The sequence below is a fragment of the Haliotis asinina genome, chromosome 3, assembly GCF_037392515.1.
Source record: "Haliotis asinina isolate JCU_RB_2024 chromosome 3, JCU_Hal_asi_v2, whole genome shotgun sequence".
Lineage (NCBI taxonomy): Eukaryota > Metazoa > Mollusca > Gastropoda > Lepetellida > Haliotidae > Haliotis > Haliotis asinina.
Window position 1 is genome coordinate 34,972,846 of NC_090282.1, and position 11,622 is coordinate 34,984,467.

The 11,622-nt window shown below is 44.2% G+C and overlaps 1 protein-coding gene across 2 annotated transcripts in view; it reads right to left on the bottom strand.

The window, feature by feature from the left end:
- The window catches only part of LOC137277866 (ATP-dependent RNA helicase DDX54-like), a 47,961-nt gene extending 36,393 nt beyond the window's left edge, over positions 1–11,568 (bottom strand). Inside the window, exons 1-3 of one of the 2 annotated variants that reach the window (XM_067809836.1) lie at positions 11,338–11,568; positions 8,991–9,102; positions 8,298–8,368 (exon numbers count right to left, since the gene is read on the bottom strand). In XM_067809836.1, the coding sequence (XP_067665937.1) occupies positions 8,298–8,368; positions 8,991–9,102; positions 11,338–11,559 (405 nt within the window). In that variant the 5' untranslated portion in view covers positions 11,560–11,568. The remainder of the gene's footprint in view (positions 1–8,297; positions 8,369–8,990; positions 9,103–11,337) is intronic. The other variant, XM_067809837.1, reaches the window with a different exon arrangement.
- Between the last annotated feature and the right edge of the window lie 54 nt (positions 11,569–11,622).

Sequence of the window (11,622 nt, forward strand, 5' to 3'; positions counted from 1 at the left end):
GTTTTAACTATATAATACCCGATGCAGACAAAACACAGAGAAATGAAGGTTAAGTTGCACACAACAAACACTTCGAATATCATAGCTATACTTAGCATTTGCTTCGCTTTAGCTTAGCTTTGCTTAGCTTTGCTTAGCATACTATATAAGCCACGGGTTGGTCGGTCTTGAGCACGAGCTTAGCGTGTTTAGTTTCAGCGAGCTGTTTCTTCACCCGTTCCCGTTCTAATTTGCTCATCACATCGTTCTCTCTCAAACACTCCTCGAACGAATCCCTGTCCTTGCAGTGAAATAAGGCCACCCATCGCGTCTGCTCCCTGAGGTCTTTCAACACCGAGTTGAACTTCTGCGTTAGCACCCAGACGCTGTGATTTGCATGCCGGTCGGAGAAGGCCAGGTACGATAGCATGTCTCTTTTTTTTGTTATCTCGCGATTAGCGCTGCAGTCGTCCAGTATGAACAGCGTCGGTTCCCCTTTAAATTTCTCGTGAAGAGCTTTCAACCAGTCCTGCAGGCGTGTTCCAGGGTCGATTTTGTGTACGTCCGGGTCCGTCATCACCCAAGGTCGCGCGTACGTTTTATTCATGCTCAGAGTAGGGCACATGATAACGATGTTATCGAACACATCCTTGTAGTAACCCTCCAACATATCCAACACGAAAACGGTCTTCCCACAGCCAGTCTGCCCGCACACTATGGCGCAGTGTGGGTCAGTGGGTAGTTGTGGGTACCCCCGGGGGGTGTGGGGGTCTCCCCCACTAGTAGATGGCTTGCACGAATCTCCCATTGTCTATATTAAGTTGCGCGTCCATAATAACGTACAGATATAATTTCAACTTACCAGCGGGTTGAGCCTTCTTAGTAATCTGGATGGTTATCCCTTCGCTGCCGTTATCTATACGACGCCCGCTACCGTGCAGTTTATCATCATCCGTGGATCGCATGTCCAACCATAGGGCGTACTTGGTGGTCAGGTATTCACCGATCTGCACGGAGCCGAGGTCCAGGTCCTTTGTTATATAATCCCCCACTGGTAGCTTTTTTATCTCATCCCACTGCTGGTGTGGTCTCATACCATGACTGAACAGCTGGTTGGGCACGCCCTCGATGGTCACTTCCACCTTTTCAATCTCGGGGTTGAAAAACTTCTCGCTGTCCCTCCGGAATGGATCGTAATACTCCACGGGGACGACCAGGATACCTTTCATCGATCGCGCCGGCACGTTCAGGTTGATATTCCACACAGTGTCGCTCTTATCTCGCACGACTGATCTATGCCTCAGTACGCGATCGTACAGGATAGCCATCTTCCCAGAGTACTGGCTTCGAACCTGCCTGGCCAGCTCCGGGCTAGTGACCATGTCGAACTCCAGAGAGATGTTGTCTATGGCATAACTGGCCTCATCACCGTTCGGCGTACGCACTACTTTGCTATAGTCGTTAAACGTGAGCTCGTATTCGAGCCTATCACCCAGCGCGGCCTGGTAAAACGGCGCGTGTCCCGTGAGCAACTCGAAGTCGAGCGGCACGCAGAATCGATGGCCTTTTCACCGTCCGATAGCTTGTCTTGCTGGTCTTGCGTGAAGACATACCCTATGCGCGCCCGGGTTGATTTGCTGATGCCCTGGTACACATCATTGACTCGTTCTCCCTCACTTTTCCAGAGATCCCTGTAGCAGTGAAACACGTCGCTGTCGTCGATGCTCAGCACCTCGTTACCGCTGATCTTGACGGTCGTTTTCTTGATGATGGCTCGACCCACGTTCCGCACGTCGTTGTCGGAGGTCAACGTGATATTGAACGCCAGTCAAACAGTGCCTGGTACAATGAGGTCATTCTCACCAAGGTTTGGAAATCTAACCAGCAGAGTTTGATTCTGGTCTATCTTGCTGGGATTGTTGGTGATGGTCACCGACTGGCGCACGGCTCTGGCTCCTAATGGCTCTCTCAATCTTCTGAAAGGATCTAATTTTCTGCCGTACATTGTTATATATAAACGAAATATATTTTTAATACTAAATAATGGATGAAGACATACCTATGGAGGAGATGTGGGATGATACTATGGATGATACAGGGGCCGAGCAGGAGACCTCATTCAGTACTGGCCTACAGCCGGCTGTTGAAGATATAAACAAAACCAAGCGCTTACTCTTGAAGGACGCCGTCAACGGATTTTATGATTATTTAAAAAAAGATAAGAATTACGTAGAGCCGTTGGGGCGAGACTATAACAAGTTTACCCTCGACAAGGGTAAGCTGCGTTTGAAGGATTACCCGGGGATCGATCTCTTTAATCAATACACGAGAAAACCGCTTGCTTTATCAACATTGGTCGGTAAAACTAATACTGAATTTGTCCAAGATGAACTAGGTTTCACAAATTACGGTGGCGCGCGACTTAAGATTCCCCCGAAGGTCCATCAAGATCTGGAAGGCATCAGGGACGCCACATCGGTTCAAAACATGACTTATGATATTGAAAAGGTGTTGGCTGACTACGAGAACAAGCCCTTCCCGGGCCTCAAAATTACCTTTCGGGAACTGAAGGGGTTGGACCTGTTGATGCAAACCATTCGTGGTCAGCTCTGGAAAAGCACGGCCAAAGTGAGTGAGATAGACGACAAAATCGCCTATGAAAAGAAAAAACTCGGTGAAACTGAGGACGAGTCTATTAAAGCCACCATCGAGGAACGAATACGTAATTTGGAAGATGAAAGGCAGGTCTGGTTGGAGACAGCGTCCGGCTACAAAGAAAAGCTTTGATCCCAGGCCAACCGTGTGCGGGAAACCATCAATCAAGTCCTCTACCGAGACACCACGTTAGCAGACAGGATTCAGATATTGTTCCGGGAGCAAGGGATCACCATCGCCAGCATTCTGACTGCATTTGGTTTCATCATATCAACCCTGGTGGTGTCACTGACAGGGGGTACTGTGGTGCCTGCCGGCGGCGGAACCCCAAGTGGCGGTGGTGTTAAAGACTGGATAAAAAAACTCGGGGAAGGCCTAGCTAAACTGGCTGGTAAAGCCGCCGAAGCCATTCCCGGCATCCTGGGTAGCATCGTCTCGTGGTTGTTGGGCGCTCTGGCTAAAACTGTCACGTGGCTCAGTCAAAACCTGTGGGCAGCCATCGTCGCCGTGGCGGGTCTGGTGTACGTAGCGGCTAAGAAATCTTTAACCAAATAAGTCCCAAAGCTACCCCACCAACCACCAGGGCCGTTTTACTATCAATATGCTGCTGAGCCTGAATATGAGGGTGTGTGGTGGGTACCCCCACATGAACTTTAGACTCCGGGGGTGACGCCACTATACCCGTTTCACGTGGTGGGATGTGTGGGATATAGGTGGTGTTAATATCGGGGTTGATACCCAACTTTTGATCCTTCGTGGCTATGACTATTTTGTTGTTATAACCCACCACTTTTTTTACTCTCAGTTGCATATCACTCGGAGCCATGTACAGCCCCACGCCGAACACGTAATTGACTTTCGATCTGGCGTATTCTAACACGTTTTGGTAACGGTCGATGGCCCGCTGGAGATCAACTGGAGAATTGATAGCATCCTCAACGTTGGAAACGAACTGTTTCTGAGCGTCGAAAGCAGTTCCCTTACCGAGGATGTTGGAACGCGTCATCGACTGCGCACCCAACAGCGCCCACACGTACGTTCGAATCGAGTCGTTCAACCTGACTACCCCGGCACGAGTGAATCCTTTCGACGTGTCCAGCATAAACATTTTCCACCCGTCTGCGGTTGACTGCTCCACTTTCTGGATTGTGAAAGCAACACCACCTTCAAAGTCCATACGATCATCCCTCCATTCATTACTCGACAAAGCAAAGTCCTGCCTAAGTATACCTCGTTTCACTAAATCATCACTTGCATCTTTCACTGGTTTTGGCCCATATTTGGTAGGTTTAGGAACAATATCATCTAATGCATGGAACAAATTCTCAGTACTAAACATTTTTCGTTTCATAAAGTTTGTTAGTAAATCTTTCTTAAATGCTTTTACTGAGAGCCCATCGCTGTAAGGAATACCCAACACGTGATTCAGCCCCGGCAAACGCCAATCCGTCTTCGGGTTTATTTCGAATTCATTGCAAATACGTTCGTAGACCCGTCTATCGTACGGGTTGTTTGTTGCGTCTCACGCTTTGTCCTGTGGGAGGGGGGCGCTGATCTCTTTAAGGATACGTCTGACCTGGTAGTACACGTGGAACTTGAACACAGACTTACTCAGCGGTCCACGCCGAGTGTTGGTCAATGTCACACCACACCCCGTTGTAGCGCACCACACGGCCAAGTTTAATTGATTCTGCCAGAACTGCATAGGGTTGTTGAACCAAGCGTGGACTGCCTTGATGTTAGTCACCGAAAGCTTATACTTATCGAACACATCTAAAAGCTGGGCATTGAAATACAACCCAGGAGCAACCACGATCTTCATGGGGGAGAAATCTACATCCAGTTTAGGGTAAAACAACATTTTAAAACTCTTATATAATGAGCATATATACTCTAACATGTACATAACACTTCCAGGAATAACGAGCGGTGAGGCCGTTCAGCTGACGCACGCGATCGATAACACGTCAGGCCAACTCGAAGTCGCACTCTGCGATATCACCTACCTACCGCAATGGACTAACATCAACGTCAGCAACAATAAGCTGTTCGTCAGTGGAACTCGCAGCCAGATAACTGACGGCTACTACAGCGTGTGCTCTCTAAACGACGAGGTCTTCAAACCCCTGGGAGCCGAACTCAAGATGAACGACTCAAACGGTACAGTGGTGTTAATCAACAACGGAAGAAACCCCTTGAGGCTCGGCCGACCATTAGCGAGGATACTCGGTATGTCTCCTGACGAGATAAAACCAACAACAACCGTCACAGGCACGAAGTTACCCGATCTAGTACCGTACCGAGAGCTGTACATTCATCTCGGTCAGGTGAGCACAACGTACAACATTCAAGGAGGTCACCCTTCCACTATACTGAGAGCAGTGCCGGTGAAAACTGAGAAATTCAACGACGGTAGAACCGAGTCGTTTTCACCACGGCAGTATAAGAGATTAATCCAGGGCAACATACCTGAGCTGACAATATCGGTGTTAGATATAAATCATAATCCTGTAAATATAGGATACCTCAGCTTAACGCTTCATGTAAAATGACCAGCGCACAAGGGCTCGGAGTGAAAAAATGCGTCAATATCGGGATCTCCGACCTCGGAGACACGCGCGGTTTCGACGCTCCCGGAGTAGATGGTACATCGTACGCATTTCAACTGAAAAACAACACTTACAAACGCGTTGAAGTCACCTCCGGTGGAGCCCTAAGTGATATAGTAGATACCGCAAGAGCAAAAGTCAACACTAAGTACGCCCTTGTCAACACCGGTAATAACTGGATAATATACCCATCGTTCGGGGGTAAACTGTTCGACTTAGACGATGTTGAGAGCACTACCATCGTCCAAAACAAACCATATATGCTCGTCTTCACCGAAGATGACAAGTGGGTGTTGTTACCCGATAACGACGACTGGTTTCTCAATATTAGACTCGTCTCTCCCTACGTGTTCACGGATAACAAAGACAACCACCTAAACAAAGTCGTGAACAATGGAACCCTGCTCGTGGCTTACGTCCCAACTCAGAGACGTAGCATAGTCGTCAGCCCACTCGACACTATGGCAGCCCACATGCTAACGAGTAAACCGACCATACAAAACGTGAAATTGCAGTTGGTGTCTGAATTCGAAGGCGTGGTCAAGATACTAGAGAGTCTACCGGCAAACTCAACACTGATCATCAAAGTCTACCTAGAGGAACCATCGGGGAATGATGTTGAGATCGTGAAGGGGATCAAACTCGGGTGGGTGAAACGACACCAGTATCGAGTTTGCAACGTTTACGTGCGGGTGGGTGCCGACTCCAACACCAGTCTGCAGGGGGTCAACGTGATCGTGGAAAACGAGATATCACTAACCAATATCTTCCTGCCTGCCAACATACACTTCATGGGTATGAAGTTCACCCCTGAACTATTATCAAAAAACCAGTTGGAAATTATATCGTAATAGTATAATAATGGCCAGTCATCGACCCAACACTACGCTTAACGACCTAGGAGATACGGAGGGATTCGATCAGCCTGGTGAGGAAGACGCCTTATATATCCTGCACTTCAAAGACAACGTGTACAGACTGGTGCCGTTATCAGATTTAAAAGAGCCCAAATGGTTGATCAACTTAACACTCGCCTCACCTTATATCACAATAAACACAGATACGGGGTATATCACTAAGATTAGGAACAACGGTATCTGGGCCGGGGATTTCATTCCGGATAGTATATTCATAATAACTACTGATACCGAAAAAAATAGGTTAAAGACTGCAGTAAAAAATAAATTAGCATTTATCAATTATTCTTTTAACATATATCTTGATATATCCTCCCCTTTCACACTCATCATAGAAGTCTTCTTTAGTGATTTAGACAATGAAAACACCTCAAGAGTACACCAAATTTTACCCGGGGTGTCAATACACTGGTTTGACGAACACCAAGGCCAATATTGTCGTATTGTTATGCAACGGGATACCCACGGGGGTTCTATAAACTGCTTAATAAACCTCAGTGGGGTTTTTATTACAACAGGAAAGTCTATTAGCCTCTCACCTATTACCCTGAATAGTAGTCTAGAACTTATAGACTTCAAATTAATTTATAGAATATTAACTGAAACCCAATTAAAATATCTTTCAAAATATATATTATAGATGGGTCTGTACCCAGTCGTAGAGGAAGTAGCAAAGACGCTGGAAACCGTAGATGGGTTCCGCTTGAGGCAGTTATGTGATGTGAAACGCCAACTAGAACAAGACCGTGACACGCGGAAAGCACTATGTAAGAAGTACAATAGAGCTTTCAATATCGTGGACGGGGCTGACACTACCCTTATGGCAACCAGCATGGGACTAGGGGCTGCAGGTGTTGGGTTGTTAACCACCATCGTGGCTGCACCTATAGTGCTAGGTTTTGAAATAACAGCTGGGATAGCGGGGATGTTAGGGTTGGCGCTTAAGTTGATATCACGCAGACTGCATCGTAAGGCATTGAAACACGACGAGATCAGGGTTCTGGCCGAAGCAAAGCTCAACACAGTAAGTGGGCGTATTTCCACGGCACTCTCTGATAGTAAGATCTCAGAAGAGGAGTTTCGTTCAATCCTCTCTGAACTCACAAAATATAACGGAATGAAACAAGATATTCGGTCCAAGTCTCGTAAGTCTGCTATCAGCGAGGACGAGAAAAAAAAGTACATAGAACAGGGGATACAAAAAGCCCAGCAAGCCTTTATTACGAACACCAAAGAGATCATAGGCGGTTCACGTTAAACTGTTTCATTGAGGTAAACGTGACATAGGCCAGATAAGAGAAGAATTATTGATCGTACCGTACGGCACAGTGTTACCTCCAACACATGTTAAGTAGTAGGGGTAATAGTAGCAAGAGCTAAGGTCCCAACCAAAGCCTTATTTAGTAAATAAGGCTTTGTAGAGACTTTTTTTAAAAGTGGTCCAGAACCCCCATTGTATATACTACTCATATCAATAGTAATAGTCTATTTATATGCTGCTCATATTCAGGCATATTGCCTGCTCGTGGCGCTATGTAGCTTACTATCCTCAGTTAGAGGACACTATCGCACTTTCTGATACTTTTTCAACTCCATGGGGATCCTGTTGAGCGCAATGGATTAAACATTCCAGCAAATCCTCATGTGTACCCATTTTACAGCTGTGTGAACTGAGACAATGTGGCTTTAAGTGTGTTGTCCAAGAACACTACACAAATGTGCTCATATCGAGACCTGAATCTAGGTGTCTCCACTGGAGATCGAATCTGTGCCTTCAGCATGATAGGCAGATGCATTCCCACTGCACTACTGAGCTCTGTATACTTACTCAGTATGATTCATGTTACAACTGTTTGTTGCACAGGATCAGGTAGTCAGACTTGCTGACTTGGTTGACATGTCATCGCATCCCAATTGTGAAGATCAATGCTCATGCTATTGATCACTGGGCCGTCTGGTCTACACTCTATTATTTTCACACCGCAGCAATATAGCTGGAATATTGCTGAATGCGGTGTAAAGTTAAACTCTGAGACTCTTTCACTCAAAAAACACTTGACACTGAAAAGTGTGACCAAGGGTTCTGTGTAACCTTGCAGCGATACTCCATTAACTACCCTCCTGTGTAACTACTCACCTTCCTCTGTATAGGTGTTGGTATCTTGTAGCCCTTCCTTGTTACACCCTTGTAGACAGGGTATGACAACCCTGAAACAAACCAGGGATATCTATCAACATTTTCATAAAGTTGCAGTACTTACTAATTTGTCACATTTTGTCAAGAAGTATTTCAGTTCTCATTGAATTGATCTCCAGTACCCCATGCAAGAGATGACTAATGGGTTCGGGTGGTCAGGCTTGCTGATTTGGTTGACATGTCATGAGTTGCCAATTACAGATTGATGCTCATGATGTTGATCACTACATTGTCTGGTCCAGACTAAATTATTTACAGACTGTTGCCACATAGATGGAATATTGAGATGGAATAGGCTGACATATTGCGCAGCACACCTGACCCTTCTCTAGCGATATATACATGGTAATCTACTACTCTGACAATCACAATAATGCTCACCATATCAATAATAATTTGGGCAACGACTCAAAGAGGCCAGAACAATTGAATCAGAATTTTTTTTGCAATATTTTGTTGCATTAATATTTGACTGACTGGTCAGGTACTAGATGGTAAACACTACCTCCTCCAAATAGTTTGCAGCTCTTACTGGATAAAAAGGAATTATGTCAAATAAACAGATTTAAGAGAAAGAAACCGATTCTCAACATTTTCACTATTCTCTAAGGTGAAAAAATTACCAGTAATTACCCATAGCTTGGAAGCCACCAGACTTTTTCTTCTTTCTGTTTTGTTGTGTGACAAGTTTCCGTGTCTGTGCCATCTCCTCATCTGAGTCCATGTCAGGCTCTTCATCACTATTCTAAAATATTTAACAAAATATGTCAGTCTTCACTTCTCTGACACATAACATTCATTGTGTCCAGTTAAATCGTATATCAGCAAAACATAACTGATATCATCTATCAGTCTTGAAAAGATGGCTACCAAATGCCAAACTGAAAATGCACATCATGTTCATAACAAGCATTAGGGTAAGACTTCTAGTTGTGTACAGGCTTTATATCAGGTAACATAGATGGATCCATAGGGGTGGGAGGCTGGGTTAAAGGGGTTTGCAGGGCTCCCACACAGGCAAACATCCTAAAAATAAAGAAGTCATTTTTGCTACATTACATCTTGATGGGCTCCAGATAATTTCTTAAAAAATGGGAGTACGTACTCAAACCCTTAAAGTACATTTTGAGTACTGAATGGAATTTCATGGAGTATCAGTAATCTTGTTTTTCGTTTCATATATGCACCTCAACATTGCTACGCTTGTGTAAACAGGTTAAAAAACAATAACAGAATACTTTTTCATGTAAATATGTCCATAAAAGTTTCAAAGACCGCACACCACTGCTGTGGTGCATATTTTTTATCTGTACATACACTGATATGGCCCTTATCTGGAAACCTGATGCAAGTTTGCATTCATTTAGTGCTGTTTTCACTGACTATTGCTTTGTGTTGATTTTCCCACAGCTATTATTTAAGGATTGACTGTGTATTTCTTTCATTGCATTCGTTGCTACACGGATTCATACAGTTTGCACATTGGTTTTCAGTTTCATACTTCAATGCAAAGAAAGAAATACAGTCAATCCTTATAATTAAATTCAGCAACAAATACTATACCCTTTCAACAAAATTTTCTTTAAACATAATCAAATTCATCAAAACAGATATCTTTGTTACCACCGATTAACATTTTCGGTGTAAGAATTTGGTAATGGCGTGCCATGACTCAGGGGACTCATTTACATAAAATGACACGCCCACCAAACCATTAGCCAATCAGCATAGAGCACCGCCAAACAGCTGTCAATCAACCAAGCTAACATCGGTCGGCGAATCAGAGTGGAACAACTCAACATGACGCGTCCCGGTATCGGCAAAGTTTCAAGTTCAAACGTTTGAATTACTACCTGTGAATTGAAAGAGACAGTTTGAAAAGTGAGAGTTGGAAATGAAGCCTGATGACATGAAGTTAGTGGAACTGAGATTGTAGTATTTGTGCAAGTAGAAAGAGGGTTATGTGAATGGGATTGTGATGCCATGAACTGATGTTCCAACGTGCGCATGCTCTTGTCGAGGCTTTGCAACGTTATTAACGTTCACGGATAATTTTGAGTTGTTTGTTTATCTTAACCACAATGTATTACTTCAATGTTTACCCAAAGTTCATTAAGGTACCCGAGTACAAGGGAATTCCCTCGCTGTGTAAAGGTATTCCCCAACATTCCTCAAGACCGAAAGTAGTCTGGTTCGATGGGCGTGGCTTAATTTTTTCAGATTCATTGGGAAATGAACTCAAAAGAAATGTTCCCAGTTAACCAATCAGACTGTCAGAATTTTAATGAACACAATACAAATTTAATTATTACCTTTTGTAATCATCTTTCAGTTTCACTAGTTCCAGACTCCCTGCATTTGTCTTAACATGCTAATGGTATGACATTTAGCTATATACAAACTCCTAAATTTGAATCAGTTCTCTAGCTCATTTTTAATCACAAATCTATTTGATTATCATGTTTAATCTGCTCATATTATACGAGAGACCATATAATATATATTATTATATGGTCTCTGATTATACCAACATATTTTCAATCACATGTTCTTGTTCTCATGTTTACTGCTTATCAGACCCGTGAAGATCTGGGGTAGAATAAGCCTTCAGCAACCCATGCTTGCTGCAAAAGGCCACAATGCTTGTCGTAAGAGGCGATTGACTAACAGGATCGGGACGTGGTTGACATGTCATCGGTTACCAGTTGCGCATGCTCATGCTGTTGATCACCGGATTGTCTGGTACAGACTTGATTATTTACAGACCGCGCCACATGGCCGGAATATTGCTGAGTGCGGTGTAAAACTCAACCCACTCACTCACTCACTACTGCTTATCACAAGAACTATCCCAAGAGATCTTTACCTAGCACCTGTCAACTTCACACGCATTCTTGGTGAGATGACAGAGAAAAAAACGACACCAATACTCATTTTAGTAATATGCAAATACACATTCGCCACAATAATCAAGGCCCACCTCATGTTTGACATTTTTGTTGGTACTGACAACTTCTAAATCATCGGATTCTGGATCACTGTCAACTTCTTCATCGTGAGAACTGGACGCTTTAGCATCCCCCTTTCCTTTCTGATGTAGTCCTTTCCTATTCTTTCCTGTATGTTTCTTCTTGTTTCTAACCTGTTTATGTCTTGCCATTTTAACAACACTAGAGGCTTGAACACGTGCGTGATTATTCATACTTAATATCGGGTTGTCTCCCTTTGTATGGCATAGCTAAGACACATTTGTACTTGTGTCTTC